Here is a 17,514-nt window from a genome sequence, read left to right on the forward strand (position 1 = left end):
AACATCTGTCAGGTTTTTATTGCTGTCTGCATCTCCTTAATGAGGAAACACTCTCTTTATTTGACATGTTTACCGTTATCACTAAAAATGAAAAATCACTACTTTGGGTTGTCCCCAAAACAAGAATAGAGGAGAAATCTTCCAATAGGGACAATAGTTCTGCTGCGGATTCTTTCATTTTGAATGGATTTCCTCTTACTTCCTGTTTTGACTGTGAGACAGGAAGTGAAGGGAAATCTCCCCAATGGGGCTCAGATGGCAAAAAAATAAAAATACTGACGAGTGTTATAACCTTCCCTAAGTGCTGGTTCACACAGGGGCGATGCGACCTGCACACGACTTCAGCAGCGACTTGCAAAACGACTTCTGTATAGAAGTCAATGCAAGTCGTCTGTAGTCGCCCCCAAAAATAGTACAGGAACCTTTTTCTAAGTCGGAGCGACTTGAGTCGCTCCTATTAGAACGGTTCCATAGTACAGAATGGAGCGCAACTTGTCAGGCAGCTAAGTCGCCTGACAAGTCGCTCCTGTGTGAACCGGGACTAAAGCTGGCCAATCATTATTCAATTCTCTTGTATACCAATGGACTCCACTTTTCTCAGTGGGAGATCGATCCGTTGATCCCCGCTGAGCAGGCAGATGACAGGTCTGTCTCCATTCACTGTGCAGAGAAAGACCTGTCAGAGCCCTGCTCTCCTCTATGGGGAGATTGGATGGAAACAGACCGCCTATCCGTTTTGCATCCGATCCTCCAGACGGATGGAAGATAGGGTCACCATCCACCTGGATTTCAGGGGCAGGATCACCGCTGACATCTGCCGCTCCATAGAGGTGCATGGAGCGTCCAATCAGGTCCAACTGAAAGGCAGACCTGATCAGAGCGCCCGTGTGAAAGGGGCCTTAGATTTACCAAAACCACATAATATGAAGTAAAACTAAACTTTCAATGTGTATGCAATCAGGCAGGCTCTTGCACAACATAGTTGAAGGTAAATCTAAAGGAAATTGAATAAGAAAATTGTATAATGTATGGTCAGCCTCTCTCCCTCCAAAAATGAAAAAAAAATATTTTAGTTCTACTTTGGCTGCCCAGGATTCCAGGGGTTTGAAACACACAAAATAAAATCTCACATATACTTTGCTAAATAAGAAGCAGTCCGAATTGCAAATGTGTGGCTAATTTTCTTTAACAAAAGTCCCCCTGAGATTGTATCAGGTGATTATAATGAAGGTGAACCCAGCCAATCAGAGATCAGTGTGTTGGGTGATCTACATATATAAGAAGGAGCTCAGATTGTTGGGCTCACATGTACTGAGCACCACGGATCTTTTTCAGCTCTGCACAGAGGCTTTGCATTGTAAGTATATGGAATTGGCCTTTTCTAGTGTAATTTCTAATACTGAAGAATGTAAATTATAGGTGTTGGGTATGAATGATTTAATTTATATGGATGTGCACTCTTGTATAGTAGGGGTTGGGACATATTTTTATTTTTCTCCTCCGTTTGCTTGTCGTCCAACATTTCAAGTGTCTGAAACGATATTACTTTCCAGAGATCTTGGGACAACCTAACCTACACATTGCTACTTTTCACTAGGATGTCCATTTTTGGGCCCACCCTTCACTGACCACACATGGCTATGATTGACTTTTGAGGCCACCCAGCATACAGTATTGATGGGGCACATATTGTGGTAGGCTAGGATGAGCCCATTGGAGAGTTGGGAGAGCAGAGTATTGCTACAATCCCCCCACCTAATGCCTGTAGCAACCAATCAGCATGTACTGGTCTGACTTGAGCAAAGTGACTTCTGATTACATAATTGAGCAATAACAAAAGACACCTACCCTGGGTAAAATGTAGGTTGTCAATGATGAGTTTCTCCTAATACCGCTGACTGAGAACAGCCTGCAGATCTGGAAGTCAATAAGTCAGATCTTCTGATTTGTATACGTGTTCTAGATGAGGCCCTCAGAGTACAGAAGGGATTTAATCAGTATGACAGCCAAGCAACATGCATTTTGAGAGGTCGGTTATGGTGAGATTTTTAACCCTTTTAGTGAGTGTGTGAGTCTTAATGTATTCCTAAACCCAGGACCCTGCATTCACTATATCTGATCTCCCACAGTACATGGAAATGCAATTCTTTAGTAAATCTCAATGGCTAAATTCATTTTCTCATTAACAGTGTATATAGCAGTCTTGTGACTTTTACTGTGTGTTCCTGAGAATGATCCCTAGTTTAAAATGGTTGTAAAATCCTATAATCCGCTCTATTACTGTAGTGTGTGTTTCTGTAATACATTATTGTAACATACAACTCAACCTTTTGAGATGGAATTGAGGGACACCTATCTGCAAACCTATGCAGGCATAGGCCACACCCCTTGCCACACCCCCTTAAAGAATTCTAGAAAAAACACAAGATTGGTTAAACCTTAAAGGATAAATCCTTTTATATTGGCTTTTGGAATTTACAAATGCAGCAATTTATAAAATGGATGAAAGGTTTAGCACTGCAAAACACTTTATCTTTCAAAAAAAAGTGCCTTTTTATATACAACTATATAGATCAGACTGAAATGAGGGACTTTGCTCCAAATCAGACAGTCCCTCAAAATCATGGCCAGGTGGGAGCTATGCTGTAATAGAGTATATTATAGGATTTTACAAGCATTTTAATTCGGTTCACACTGGGAACTCCTGACAAGGAGGGGGACAGAAGATGGCATATTACATGGTAAGACCTACCCAAAAATAAGCACTACTGTCTTATTTTTGGGGAAACAAGGTATCGGTATTTTGGTTAAAGCAGGTAGTTATTTTCATTCTCCTGACTGTTCTGGGGCTGCCGTACCCCTGACCCTCTGGACAGTGCTGATTGGCCCTCTGCTGATCTCATGCACCCTTCCAAGAGAAACTCTAGCAATACACACAACTGAGAAAGTACAGAGCTGGGAGGGGGCACTCTGCACAATCAGACTGGGTGCTGCTTAAGAAGGGGAGGATAAGAGAAGAAGGGATCAAAGTTACTTTATTTTTACAGTTGTGGCTTTAAACTTTTTAAAGGGTACACATATTAAACACACCTGTACCTGCCCATATTGCATGTTCCATCAATGCACAAACTGGGTTTAACATTCCTTTCATGGAAATGTAAATGATGACGTGCTGGAAAAGATCACTAGAGATCTGGGGAAAAAAATATGGACTCTCCTGAAGACCATACTAAGACCAGAAAATGTGGGGGGCAGGTGGCGTTCAGGTTGGCATTACCTTCCCCCTCTTAGAACTACAAATGAAGTTGGTGCTGGAAGATTTCTGCTGCCCAGTGCTGTGATAGCTATATGTTCCTTGTTCAGACCTATGTAATGGGTAATGTACTTACTCATGGCAGCAGCCTAACATACTGTAATGTTTCTTGTACTGCATCTGTAAAATCTAAAAAGAGAAGCACGGATTATGAATGCAATGATATAAGGAGTGCTGGACATGACAGTGTGGATGAGGGACACAGAGGGTTAAGCTTTATGGGTGGAGCTGAGTAAAAAGGTTTGCAGGAAGCAAGTTCAGTGTAGGGGAGGGGTCATATAAAAGGGAGGGGTGTGGCTTTAGGGGATCATTCGGATCCCAGCGTGACACAGAGGAGGCAGTTTTTCTCTGCTCCTCTGTAATGGCCGACCTGGATGGGATTTTCAAGAGGCTGAGACGGGCGGCGGAGGCGCGCGGAGCGGAGTGGCTGCGGGACCGAGCGGGGACCAGGAGGACACCGCGGAGGATGTCGGTGATGCAGGTGAGGCGCCGCTGCATGCGCGGAGGTCTCGGCCTCCGGCGCGTTTTTTCCCCGGGGCCTACCCCTCGTCCACCTCGTGACTGTCGGAGCCCGGGGGCCGACCGCTCGGTCCCCCCGGCGAAGAGGAAGGTGCCTGGCTCTCCCTGGTCTGGGTGGTCATTGCGCCGCCGACCGGAGGGGTCCAGCCACCTTGGGGGTGCGGCGGAAGGGGGAATCCTCGGACTGGGGGTTTCAGCGTGGGGACACGCGCGGTGGGGGGCAGGGTTTGGCACGGGGGGGGGGTCGCTGCTCCCGGGATGGGGCGGGTGGGATGCAGAGAGCCACCGAGGTGCCTGGCAGGGCTGGTCTTGGACGCCAGCATGCCGGGGGTGGTCGGGGGCCACAGGCACTGCGGGATGCGCCTGACCGCGCTGACCAGGAGGTCTGCGATTCGCCCAGGGGGATGGCAGTGCCCCCGGCGCGCACCGCGGAGGACAAGTCCGAGGGTGAGCTGTCGCAGGAGGAGGAATTTTCACATGCAGCGCACGGAACCATGACTGTCGGCAGGGCCCCGGTGCGGCCAGGTAAGTCACGTGATCCTTTGGTTCTGACGGAAGCCTTGGGGGGATTTCCTGGGGGACCCGGTATCCCAGAACGGCAAGGGGATAGGGGCAGAGGGCCGGTCGGCGGGGGTGGGGCATGTCGCCCTGGGGGGGGGCCCACGGACAGCTGCAGGACCTTCTTGGAGGGGCTGCGGGCCCTGGTGGGTAAGTTTGCCGGGGGTTCGGGGGCACCGCAAGTGGGTCCCTGGATGGCTGCGGTCCAGGGGTGGGGGGTCCGGGACCACGCCGGTGGTGGACCCCCCGACCGCTGCGGCTTCTGGGGGGGTGGTAGACATGGGGCCTGGGGGCACGGGGGTCCCCCAGGTGGTCACGGAACCTGGGGCGTGGTCCGATGTGGTCAGGGTTGTGGATGCTGCCCGGTGCGCAGCATATGTTGATTCGAGGGCCCGGTGGGGGCGTGCCTGAAGCAGGAGGTGCGGGAGAATATTGGCATGGGTGAGTATGTGGAGATTTTCTCGTTGCTCCCCCTTGAGAAGTTCAACTTGGATAGGGTCAAGCCGGACGGTTCCAAAAGGACGACGAGGAGAAGCGTAGGTATCGGCTGATTCTGCGCACTTTCTCCATTTGGCTTCAGGCGTTCGCTGGCTTAGCTAGCGTGATTGGGGAGACGAACCCCGAGCATGGCTCGGCGTTGTTCTGCTATATGGACGCGATTGGAGGGGCTTATCGGGTGTATGGGGGGGTGGCATGGCTGCGTTATGACGAACAGTCTGGGCAGCGGTAAGCGGTGCGGCCGGAACTACGCTGGGACCGCAAGGACATCAGCCGCTGGATGAGGCTTATGTCTGCGGCTCGGACTCCTGCTCCGTTTCTTCCGGGGGGGGCGGGGTGTGTGGTCCTCAGGGCTGCCGGCCGGGAAAAAGTGGGGTGTGTGCTGGCCCTTTAACGGGGGGCTTGTAAATTCGGGAGAGCGTGCCGATTTAAGCACGAGTGCTCCGGCTGCGGCGGCGCCCTCGCACTGTCCCGCTGTTTCAGGAAAGGAAAGCGTTCCGGCGATGTTGCTCACGTAAGGGATGACGCCGGTAACCCTGGGAAGGATGCTTCCTTTCCTGAGTGAGTATCCGGATGGTGAGGCGGCGTTGGGGTTGATTTCGGAGTTTCGGGATGGTTTCAGGATTCCTTGTTCATTGGCGGAGGTGCCGCCAGTGGCCCGGAACTTGCAATCGGCTTTGGTATACCCTGGGGGTGGTAGGCGAAAACTTGGGCAAGGAAGTGGCGTTGGGCCGGATGGGTGGGCCTTTCGAAGTGCAACCGTGGGGCGACCTGGTGGTGTCCCCGCTGGGTGTAGTTCCTGGGAAAGAGCCAGGGAAATTTCGCTTGATTCATCACTTGTCCTTTCCTAAAGGGGGGTCGGTCAATGACGTCATCGGCCCTGATGCGTGTACGGTCTCATACGCGTCTTTTGATGCGGCGGTGAGGTGGGTCAGGCTTTCTGGATGCGGGGCTCTTATGGCCAAGGCAGATGTGGGGTGCCATTGGCGGGGCCAGTTCTAAATGAGTAAGTGCCTGCCATGGGTTGTTCCATTTCCTGCGCCTACTTTGAGGCGTTTAGCTCATTTTGGAGTGGGTGGTGAGTGACGTTTCGGGCCTGGAGTCGGTCGTCCACTATTTGGACGACTTTCTGTGCGTGGGCCCCGCCTGCCTCCAGTGTGGGTGCGATTTTTCTGTCTACGTTGCAGCACATTGCAGGTAAGTTCGGGGTACCGTTGGCGGGGGATAACACGGAGGGACCAGTTACGGACTTGAGTTTTTTGGGGATAGTGATCAATTCGAGGGCAATGGAGTGTCGATTGCCCGAGAATGAATTACTTGATCGGAAGATGGAATTGGCGGAGATGCAAGGATAGTAGAAGGTCTGGTTGAGGGCCCTGCAGTCTCTGTTGGGCTAGCTAAATTTTGCTTGCCGGATCATCCCTATGGGGGCGGGTGTTCGGCAGTCGGCTGTCGGCAGCCTCGGCCGGGGTGAGTGTGCCTAACCATTTTGTGCGTCTGCGGGAAGGAACACAGGGAAGATTTGCGGGCGTGGCTTGAATTCCTAGCCTCTTGTAACGGGCGGGACATGTGGATGTCGGGGCCAGTGAGCAATTTCGATGTGGAATTGGTCGCTGCCGCGGCTGGGTCGGCGGGTTATGGGGCGTATTTTCGGGGACGGTGGAGTGCTTAACCTTGGCCGCGATGTTGAGAGGTGGCGGGGTTGTTGGGCAACCTGGTTCTGCTCGAACTATTCCTGGTGGTGTTGGTATTGGAGCTGTGGGGGGAGGAGTTCCGTAATATGAAGTTGCGCATTAGTTGAGACGACATGGGGGTGGTTCAGGTCCTCAACCATTTGGCTGCTACGGCAGCTGGTGTTTCGGTGTTTACGGCTCAATGTTTACGTTTCGGCAGTGCACATACCTAATTATTTGGCTAACTCGCTCTCTCGTTTTCAGTGGGACGAGTTCCGGGATCTGGCGCCGAGAACGGAGGAGTCGAGGGCGTCTTGCCCTGGGTGGATGTGGGGGATGCCCTTGTAGTCGCCGCAGGTTGGATTCAGGGGGTCTTTGAGTGGGTCCACGTGGGCGGCCTATTCTGGGGTGTGGTCAGAATGGTTGGGTTGGAACGGTTGGTCGGGGCTCCGACCAGCGCTGGTTGGTGCTGTATTGGGTGGCAGGGAACATTGAGATGGGATTGGCACCTGCGTCGATTGATCGGAAATTGGCGGGGTTGGCATTTTTGTTTAAGCTGTGGGGAGAGCCGGACGGGAATGCGGATTTTTCGGGTGCGGCAAACCTTGAAGGGGTATAGGAGGGAACGGAAAGGTCGGGAGGCGCACAGGCTGGTGAAGTGTGATAACTTGGTGGCGATTTGTTCCCGGCTTGTGGAAGTTTGTTCTTCCGCTTACAAGGCCATCCTGTTCACAGCGGCTTTTTCATTGGCGTTTTATGGGGCGTTTGGGACTGGGGAGTTGGTGTGTCGGTCTAAACGGGGTGCTGTGGGGCTGTTGGATCAGGATGTACAGGTGGCTGCTGATCGGGTGAGTATACGGTGGCGGAGGTCCAAGCCTGACCAGCTGGGCAGGGGAGTGGTGATTATACTGTTTGCCTTGACCGGGCTCGGCAGTGGGCCCTGTGGTGGCGGTAAGGGCCTTTTGGGCGGTGCGGCTGGAGGGGGGGGGCCTTTCTTGCTGCATGCGGGGGGCTCTTTTCTCTCTAGGTTGCAATTCGTGTCAGTTTTCAACGGTGCCTGCGGACTGTGGGTTTGGACGACCGGGAGTACTCGTCGCACTCCTTCCGTATTGGGGCGGCCACTGAGGCTGCCCGATGTGGGCTGGCTGAGGCGATTGTTCGCCGGATCGGTCGTTGGGAATCTAAGAGGTTCCGTTCGTATGTCCGGCCGCAGTTGATCCTGGGGTGAGCTGGGGCGCGGCTGGGAGTGTTTTGCAGTATGGGGTTGGGAGTTACAGGTGTTAGGGTATATTACGTTGGTTGGTTGTTATGTGTTCTGTGTTATGTTTTTCGTTTCAGATGGAGGTTCCTCACGCCTCGTTTGGATCCTAGGGCACTCGGACGGGTGCTGTGGGGCCGGGAGAGGTGATGCTCAGCCGGCAGGCGGGCCGTTGGGAATTCCTGGGGGGAGGCTAGGTTGATGTGGTTGGGATTCCCGGGCATGCGGTGGGAGCGTGTGATGAAGGAAGTTGAGCGCTTTGCTATGAGGGACAGGCCCCCGGATGTGTTGGTCATTTACGCAGGGGGCAACGATCTGGGCATACGGAAGGAAAGGGACATCTTAGCCGATGTTAGGGCGGATGTTTTGCACTTACGAGTCCGCTTCCCGGGTACCATCTTGGTTTGGTAGGTCATTGCGGGCAGATCGGTGTGGAGGTGGGCTAGGTCCATGGTAAGCATCAACAAAACCAGGATGGGGGTCGGACGTGGGTATTGACCTTTGGTCATTGGGTCTGCAGGAGGGTATACAACATAGCTCTTAGGGTGTGGGGTGGCCCTCAAGGTTGAGGGGGTCACCCTTTCGGGCTGTGGCGGTGTGTTTTCTGGTGGTTTCTGACGGTAGACAGGTACTCAGAAGGGATCTGAGGGTGTGGGGGGCTCATCTAACGATCGGCCCCTCTGGGTATTCCTGAACGTTGGAGGGAATACGGTTATGTTCACTGGCGGAAGTTGTCTCCGACCGGTCACAGGTGGAGGCCTTTGGGAAGTTGGTGAGGTGTACCGCAGTGATTTGGTATTGGCTTAAGTGGGGTCACCGTCAGAGATCACCAGAATGGGCAGTTAATGTTATTTAATGTGGTTTAATGGTAATAAAGTTATTTATATTTATATATCTATATATATTTAGATATTTTCATATTTACAAGTTATTGGAGTGAATTTTGAGTTATGTTTAATAAAGGCTGTTGTGGCCAGTTTACTCCAACCTATGGTGTGGTCTCGTTTCTAATAGGGGAAGGTATGGGTAAGGAATAATATAAGGGGAACATTCAGACTACACTAGTCATGGCTTGACTGGTTAATGGATGCATATCTTAATTGTATTTTTGTTTCTCTTCCTTTTCAGCATCTCAGCTATGATTGTCCCAAAGAGCAAAAGTAAAGCAGATTTTTGTGGCGTGGACCAGTATTACTATATTGTCAGGCCAGACCTTAATTGTTACATGAGATCATCAAACTTTAATCATGGAGAAGGGCTGGATGTCTTCAGCTTGCACCCATCCTGCAGGAATGGAGATCATTATGTGGCTTATGAGGATGACCACTTCTACATTATCAAGTCAGACCACTACCGTCGAGTTACAAACATGAACACAGATGACAGTGCAGTTGTTTACTCCCTACACCCTAACTGTCAAGGGGGCAGTCATTATTGTTCGGCTTTTGGATACTTCTATATCATTTTTCAGGACCGAGGGGTCTATCGCCGAACAAGGAACATGAACAAATATGAAGCGGGTGAAGAATTCACGCTACACCCGGAATGCAGAAATGGCCTTTATTATTTTGGTGTGAGAAATTACTACTATTTTGTGAATCCTGAGGACCAATGGGGAGGGATTAAGTACACAAGATGTACCAACTTCAACAAAAACGAGGGTGTTGATACCTACTCGTTCCATCCCAGCATCTACGGCTTTCTGCCTGGAGGCCTGGCTATTGCCAAGGGCCCATCCTATGGTGAGTGGGTGTGCATCAAGACCATTGACAATGACTCCCAGACCCCCCTTCAATGGAAGAATCAGGTTTCCAAGAAGGTTGGATATGAAAAGGAGAAGGTATCCAGTATGGAGCACAACTGGAAAGTAACAGCAACTGTCTCGGCCGAGACAGGAGGATTGGGTGCTTTGATCACTAAGGCCCAGTTTTCCCTTAGCACTGAATACGGTGGCTCTAGTACAAACACAGAGAAAGAGAATTGGAATGAGGTCACTGAAGTTTCAGAGACAATGACACTCACTGTGGAGCCCAAACAAAAAGTCTACATCTTTGTCTACCAGATGGGATTGGGAAAAGAGCCTGTGCTACATTGCCGTGACATGAGAATTCTTGACAAGCCTTCTCCACCTACTGATAACCCCCTTCCACATGCATGAAATTTAGTTCAGGTTTAGATTTCCAAAGTTGATGTGTCTTCAGTCACTCCTATTAGCAGTGGACCTATACTAGTTCTCATACTGGACAATGTAAGACTTTCACAGGAGAGATTTTGGGCAGATTGTAATTCCTTCCCCTGTGGTCAATGCTCTGCTGCCATACCATTGATAATCCTGTAGGGCTGTAGAACATTCCTGTTTTCACTTTGTGCCCACCTGGGCAAGTGATGTGGCTTTTTTTTTTTTTTTTTTCCCCTTCTCCCTCTGTGGGAAGACAGGATGGGAAATGTCCTAGTACCAGGATATCAGGGGTGGCGAGTGCAATCTACTTCAGAGTACTTTCTGTGACATCCAGTTACATTTGCCCTGTATGACTGATGCCAAGGTTCACTTCAAAGGACAACTTTAAAATTGTATACCTTGGCAGGCTGAGAAAGTGGTGACCATTGCATTTGGACCCTAATTCTGTTTAATAAATATGCTTTGAAATTGCATTTCCTGTGTCCTGCTTAATTTTAAAACTTAAGAAACACAGCTGCATTTTTAAACTACAACATTTAATGGTGTAACTTTTTGTGCAGTTTTTGCAAAATCTCTCCCTAACACACTAGTGTTTGTCATCTGTACCCTGGTTCAGCAAGATCTGTTAGCGGTCAGAATATATTTCCTATGTGCGGTTTGCTTCATAGGAATTTCTGATAATTCAGAAGCATCCAAAATACAAATTTTGTTGCTGAATTTCAGATCCAAATTCTGTTACAATGGAAACGTGACTGGTGTTCTGTTGACTAATCAGATTTTCTGCTGCTAAATGAAGGTTGGGGTGTGTGAATTTTAATGGGAGTGGGAGATTATGAATGTTCGTTTTTAATATTCTGTTACGATGAAGTTAAAAACCCAGGGATGGTGGGAGCCCCTCATGTCAAGTAATTTTCTGCAGAAGAGAATGACATTTTGCAACCTGACTTTGGGGCAAAGTATCTCGGGGCCACTTGTAGCTAGGAACCCTAAATTTGGTATGCTAACACATCACTACAAAATCACCAAATTTGGGGTTTCTAGCACCAAGTGACCCCGAGATGCGTGGCCCCAAGTCGGGTTGCAAAATGTCATTCTCCGCTGCAGTAAAGTGCTTGACATTTTGCGGCCACATAACTTGGGGGCACTTGGAGCTACAAAGCCCAAATTTGGAGATGTTGTAGTACTATGTTTGCATACCAAATTTGGGGTTTTGAGATGCGTGGCCCCAAATTTGGGTCCTTTTACGAATTCGTTAGCATTGTAATTTGGATGCGTCCGAATTTAGATTCGAAATGCACATGTCTAGATGGAAGTAGGACTGATATTGCAGGGCCCAGTAGGATGACAGTTGTACAATAGATGTGTTGTACCAGTGTGAACCCGGCCTAAAAGGGAAAGTTGTGAGCAGCCCTGCTCACACAGGCCAGAAAGTTAAATATACTTCAGCATGCAAGAAATTATATAACAGAAGTAATTGCAATTAGTGGAACAGATACTATCATTCAAATAACACGGTGCCCATACAATTGCAATAGAGCAGATGTTAATGGTACAATGTTGCAGTAAGGCACAGTATTGCAGCAGCAGATTACTTTTCAATGGCACAGTTTAGCAGTGGAATTTTGCTCAGTAGTGGCAGAGCCGATCCTAGGGGCACCGACGTCTGGGTGCAGAAATTATTTCTGGCGCCCCCACATGGACATGGTCATCTTATCTCCTCCCCCGTTACAAATCTTTCTATGGCAAAGACTCAAACACAGAGATGCTCCCCTAAGGAGTCTTCGTTACCCTGGGATCCTCCCATGATCTCTTAACAATAAACAAATTACAGGAAGAGAGTACACTAATGGGGACCTAGAGGGAGGAATCTCTCTGATGAACACGGAGAGGGCTTCTATTAGAGTATGGTAGAAAGAGCCCTCAGACATACAACAGATGACGGTGAGAGACTGCAGCCATGATGATACAAAAGATGGTCAGAGACTGCAGACATGATATCAAATGCAGCCTACCAGTTTCCACAACACAGCTCATAAGTGGCCACCAATTGTAGCCTGTCAGTGGCCACTAATTGCAGCCTACCAATGCCTCTGGATCACACAGAGCGGCAATGATCTATCATGAAGCTTGGATTTGAATCACCCAGGCGGCCACTGTAACAAAGACCTGCCTCCTAGACCAGCTTGCGGCTTCTATGATGCAGGTCACACAGATTGAACACTGATCCAAAGCAGTGAAATTGAATCTACCTCACAGGAGGCGGGACTTTGTTACAGTGCCACTGGGCATTTCAGACCAAAGCTCATGCAGTGTGTGTGGAACACACACAAGCAGTAGTATCACTAGGGTTGGTGTCACCTGGTGTGATAAAACATGGTGTCTCCCCCCCCCCCCCCACCTGTTTTTGGGCCAGCAGCCCAGCATTGGAGCTCGTTGGTGCATGTTACGGTATTCAGTAAGGCCTACAGCAGTGGTTGTTAACTCCGGTCCTCTGTACCCACTAACAGGCCAGAATTTAACCACTTCAATACTGGGCTATAGTCATATAACATCTGCAGATGGGATCTCCCATCCTAGACGGGAATTAAATTGGCTCTGTACCACGTGACTGGCTATGTCCAATCACAGCTGGTCACAGAATGTAAACAAACCGCAGTAACGAGATGTTACCGGGTTCTCCTCCTCACACACCAATCGTGTGTGAGAAGGGGATTGTGGTAACATATCATTACCACTTACAGTACACACCAACCACACTGATTGGCCCCCAGTAAAGAGTACCAGTCACAGCCCATCTGAGTACCCGGGTACCTGTCACAGCCCATCTGAATACCTGTCAGCACCCGAGTACCAGTCACAGCCCATCAGAGTACCCGAGTATCTATTTGTAGCCCATCAGATTACTTGAGTACCTGTCAGCAGGCCATCAGAGTACCCGAGTATCAATCTCCAGCCGATCAGAGTACCCAAGTACCTGTCACCAGCCTATTAGAGTACCCAAGTACTTGTCTCCAGTCCAACTGAGTACCTATCTGCAGCCCATGCCTCATAGAATGGGTAGGGTAGGGACCGATGTGAGTGTGCAATGTACAGGGGCAATTGTAGACACTCACTCAGGTTGAACTGGATGGACTGGTGTCTTTATTCAACCTTACTAACTATGAAACTATGAATGTACGTTGGGGTATTTGCTTTCCAAAATGGGGTCAATTCGTGGGTAATTCCACTGTCCTCATGCACCAGGACCTTCAAAAATGTGATAGGTAGGAATGAAATGAGATGTGTAATTTATGCTCCTAGAACACCTGAAGGTACTACTTCAATGTTGGGCCTCTCTATGTGGACAGGCTGTGTAAAAGTCTCACATGTGTGGTATCGCCATACTCAGGACGAGTAGCAGAATGTGTTTTTGGGTGTAATTTTTGCTATATACATGCTATGTGTTAGAAATATCTTATAAATTGACAACTTTGTGTAAAAAAAAAAAAAAAAAAAAAAGATTTTCATTTACTTTCCACATTTTCTGAAGACTTGTGTAAAAAAATTAACTGTTCAAAAGACTCATTATGCCTCATAGAATAGATGTTGGGGTGTTTACTTTCCAAAGTGAGGTAATTTTGTGCTCCAGGGCCTTCAAAAGTGTAATAGGTCGTTAGGAAGTTAGAGGTGTAATTTATGCTCCTAGTACACCTGATGGTGCTCACTGCATGTTGGGCCTCTATATGTGGCGGGGCTGTGTAAAAGTCTCACACATGGTATCGCTATATTCAGGAGGAGTAGCAAAATGTATTTTGGGGTGTAATTGGAAGAATGCATATGCTGTGTGTGAGAAAAAACTTGTTATGACAATTTTGTGAAAAAAATGTTAATCTTAATTTTCTGAGGAATTTGGGGAAAAGATTACAACTTCAAAAAACTCACCATGCCTCTTGCTAAACACCTTTGACTGTCTACTTTTCAAAAAGGGGTTAATTGCAGGGTATTTGTACTTTTCTGACATTTCAGGGCCTCAAGAAATGAGCTAGGCCGTCAGCGCATCAAGTGTGATCAATTTTCAATGATTTGCACCATAGCTTGTAGACTCTATAACGTTCACAGAGACTAATGCTGGCCATACATTATACAATTTTCTCCTATAGATTTCCTTTAGATTTCCCAAAACAATATAATGAGGCCAAATCTAAACACTTTCAATTTGTGTGCAATCAGACAGGCACTTGTACCACACAGTTGAAGGTAAATCTAAAGGAAATTTAATAAAAAAAATTGTATGGTGTATGGCCAGCTTAAATAATATCCACTAATTTGGGTTATTTTTTACCAAAGAGATGTAGCCGTATAACTTTTGGCCCAAATTTATGAACAAAAAATGACTTATTTGCAAAATGTTATCATAGAAACTAAAGTGTTTTCTTTTTCAAAATTTTCACTCTTTTTTCACGTAGGTTGCAAAAAATAAAAAACCCAGTCGTGATTAAATACCACCAAAAGAAAGCTCTATTTGTATGAAAAAAATGATAAAAATTTTGTTTGGGTACAGTGTTGCATGACTGAGTAATTGGCATTCAAAGTGTGAGAGCACTGAAAGCTAAAAATTTGTCTGGGAAGGAAGGGTGTATAAATGTCCTATATTAAAGTGGTTGTAAACCCTTACAAACCACTTTGACCTACAGGTAAGCCTAGATTAAGGCTTACCTGAAGGTCCAAGAAATATCTCCTAAACCTACAGGGTTTAGGAGATATTTGCCAAAACACAGGCACCGCTGTCTACGGCGCATGCGCCTTAGACAGCGGCGCGCAGGCGCACTGAGCACGCTGCTGTCAGCGGCGATATGCTGCGAGTGGCAGCTCCCATGCACATGCGCGGGAGTGACATCATCGCAGCTTCATCGAATGACAGCGGCAGAGCAGCGAGACCCACCGAGAAGATGGATGCTCCGGACTACAGGGGACATCGATGACTTCGCTGGCTCTTGTGTCAGGTAAGTGACATATAATGGACTACTATGTGATGCATAGTAGTCCATTATGCTTTACCTTTGCAGGGAATCAAAGAGGAAGTAAACTCCTCAGGGTTTACTTCCTCTTTAATTATTACCTTGGGGAGATGCAGACTAGAATACTGTAATCACTGAGCAGCAAATGGTATCACCTTTGATGTATTTTAGTTATCTTGCAAACCTGGCCTGTTAATGGGTCCCGAGGACAGGAGTAGAGAACCACTGGCCTAGAGGATGGCCTCTGGCTGGACGTTCGCTCACTCTGATTTGCCCAGGGTGACTCTGGTCAGTAGTGTAGCATGTCTGTACCCTGGGAGTGGCTCAGTCTTTTTCTGACTGGTGGTGCTGGGCAGCAGTGTGGCTTTCTCTCTTGTGGTGCTGGGCAGAAGCATGGCTCTCTCTGGTGGTGCTGGGCAGCAGCGTGGCTCTCTCTGGTGGTGCTGGGCAGCAACTTCGCCCTCTCTTGTGGTGCTGGGCAGCAGCGTGACTCTCTCTTGGTGCTGGGCAGCAGCGTGACTCTCTCTCTCTCTCTCTCTCTCTCTCTCTCTCTCTCGGTGCTGGGCAGCAGCGTGGCTTTCTCTCTTGTGCTGGGCAGCAGCGTGGCTTTCTCTCTTGTGCTGGGCAGAAGCGTGGCTCTCTCTCTTGTGGTGCTGGGCAGAAGCATGGCTCTCTCTGGTGGTGCTGGGCAGCAAACTTGGCCCTCTCTCTTGTGGTGCTGGGCAGCAACTTGGCCCTCTCTCTTGTGGTGCTGGGCAGCAGCGTGACACTCTCTGGTGGTGCTGGGCAGCAGCATGGCTCTCTCTGGTGGTGCTGGGCAGCAGCATGGCTCTCTCTGGTGGTGCTGGGCAGCAGCATGGCTCTCTCTGGTGGTGCTGGGCAGCAGCATGGCTCTCTCTGGTGGTGCTGGGCAGCAGCATGGCTCTCTCTGGTGGTGCTGGGCAGCAGCGTGGCTCTCTCTGGTGGTGCTGGGCAGCAACTTCGCCCTCTCTTGTGGTGCTGGGCAGCAGCGTGACTCTCTCTTGGTGCTGGGCAGCAGCGTGACTCTCTCTCTCTCTCTCTCTCTCTCTCGGTGCTGGGCAGCAGCGTGGCTTTCTCTCTTGTGCTGGGCAGCAGCGTGGCTTTCTCTCTTGTGCTGGGCAGAAGCGTGGCTCTCTCTCTTGTGGTGCTGGGCAGAAGCATGGCTCTCTCTTGTGGTGCTGGGCAGCAACTTGGCCTCTCTCTTGTGTGGGCTGGGCAGCAACTTGGCCCTCTCTCTTGTGGTGCTGGGCAGCAGCGTGACACTCTCTGGTGGTGCTGGGCAGCAGCATGGCTCTCTCTGGTGGTGCTGGGCAGCAGCATGGCTCTCTCTGGTGGTGCTGGGCAGCAGCATGGCTCTCTGGTGGTGCTGGGCAGCAGCATGGCTCTCTCTGGTGGTGCTGGGCAGCAGCATGGCTCTCTCTGGTGGTGCTGGGCAGCAGCGTGGCTCTCTCTGGTGGTGCTGGGCAGCAACTTCGCCCTCTCTTGTGGTGCTGGGCAGCAGCGTGACTCTCTCTTGGTGCTGGGCAGCAGCGTGACTCTCTCTCTCTCTCTCTCTCTCTCTCTCTCTCTCTCTCTCTCTCTCTCTCTCTCTCTCTCTCTCTCTCTCTCTCTCTCTCGGTGCTGGGCAGCAGCGTGGCTTTCTCTCTTGTGCTGGGCAGCAGCGTGGCTTTCTCTCTTGTGCTGGGCAGAAGCGTGGCTCTCTCTCTTGTGGTGCTGGGCAGAAGCATGGCTCTCTCTTGTGGTGCTGGGCAGCAACTTGGCCCTCTCTCTTGTGGTGCTGGGCAGCAACTTGGCCCTCTCTCTGGTGGTGCTGGGCAGCAGCGTGACACTCTCTGGTGGTGCTGGGCAGCAGCATGGCTCTCTCTGGTGGTGCTGGGCAGCAGCATGGCTCTCTCTGGTGGTGCTGGGCAGCAGCATGGCTCTCTCTGGTGGTGCTGGGCAGCAGCATGGCTCTCTCTGGTGGTGCTGGGCAGCAGCATGGCTCTCTCTGGTGGTGCTGGGCAGCAGCATGGCTCTCTCTGGTGGTGCTGGGCAGCAGCATGGCTCTCTCTGGTGGTGCTGGGCAGCAGCGTGGCTCTCTCTGGTGGTGCTGGGCAGCAGCGTGGCTCTCTCTGGTGGTGCTGGGCAGCAGCGTGGCTCTCTCTGGTGGTGCTGGGCAGCAGCGTGGCTCTCTCTGGTGGTGCTGGGCAGCAGCGTGGCTCTCTCTGGTGGTGCTGGGCAGCAGCGTGGCTCTCTCTGGTGGTGCTGGGCAGCAGCGTGGCTCTCTCTGGTGGTGCTGGGCAGCAACTTCGCCCTCTTGTGGTGCTGGGCAGCAGCGTGACTCTCTCTTGGTGCTGGGCAGCAGCGTGACTCTCTCTCTCTCTCTCTCTCTCTCTCTCTCTCGGTGCTGGGCAGCAGCGTGGCTTTCTCTCTTGTGCTGGGCAGCAGCGTGGCTTTCTCTCTTGTGCTGGGCAGCAGCGTGGCTTTCTCTCTTGTGCTGGGCAGAAGCGTGGCTCTCT

At 50.1% G+C, this 17,514-nt stretch overlaps 1 protein-coding gene across 1 annotated transcript; it reads left to right on the forward strand.

The window, feature by feature from the left end:
• Positions 1-1,322: 1,322 nt before the first annotated feature.
• LOC143925416 (uncharacterized) lies at positions 1,323-10,471 on the forward strand. Its single transcript, XM_077449969.1, has 2 exons — positions 1,323-1,357; positions 8,948-10,471. Exon 2 carries the CDS (start codon positions 8,958-8,960, stop codon positions 9,975-9,977), a length of 1,020 nt encoding a protein of 339 aa, XP_077306095.1. The 5' UTR covers positions 1,323-1,357; positions 8,948-8,957; the 3' UTR covers positions 9,978-10,471.
• The last annotated feature ends 7,043 nt before the right edge of the window (positions 10,472-17,514 follow it).

This window comes from Lithobates pipiens, unplaced genomic scaffold (assembly GCF_037356315.1).
Source record: "Lithobates pipiens isolate NorthernLeopardFrog02 unplaced genomic scaffold, aLitPip1_a1.2 Scaffold_22, whole genome shotgun sequence".
NCBI classification, from domain to species: domain Eukaryota; kingdom Metazoa; phylum Chordata; class Amphibia; order Anura; family Ranidae; genus Lithobates; species Lithobates pipiens.

Coding starts and splice junctions, on each gene's coding strand:
- LOC143925416 (XM_077449969.1), top strand. CDS start 8,958: ATGATTGTCCCAAAGAGCAAAAGTAAAGCAGATTTTTGTGGCGTGGAC.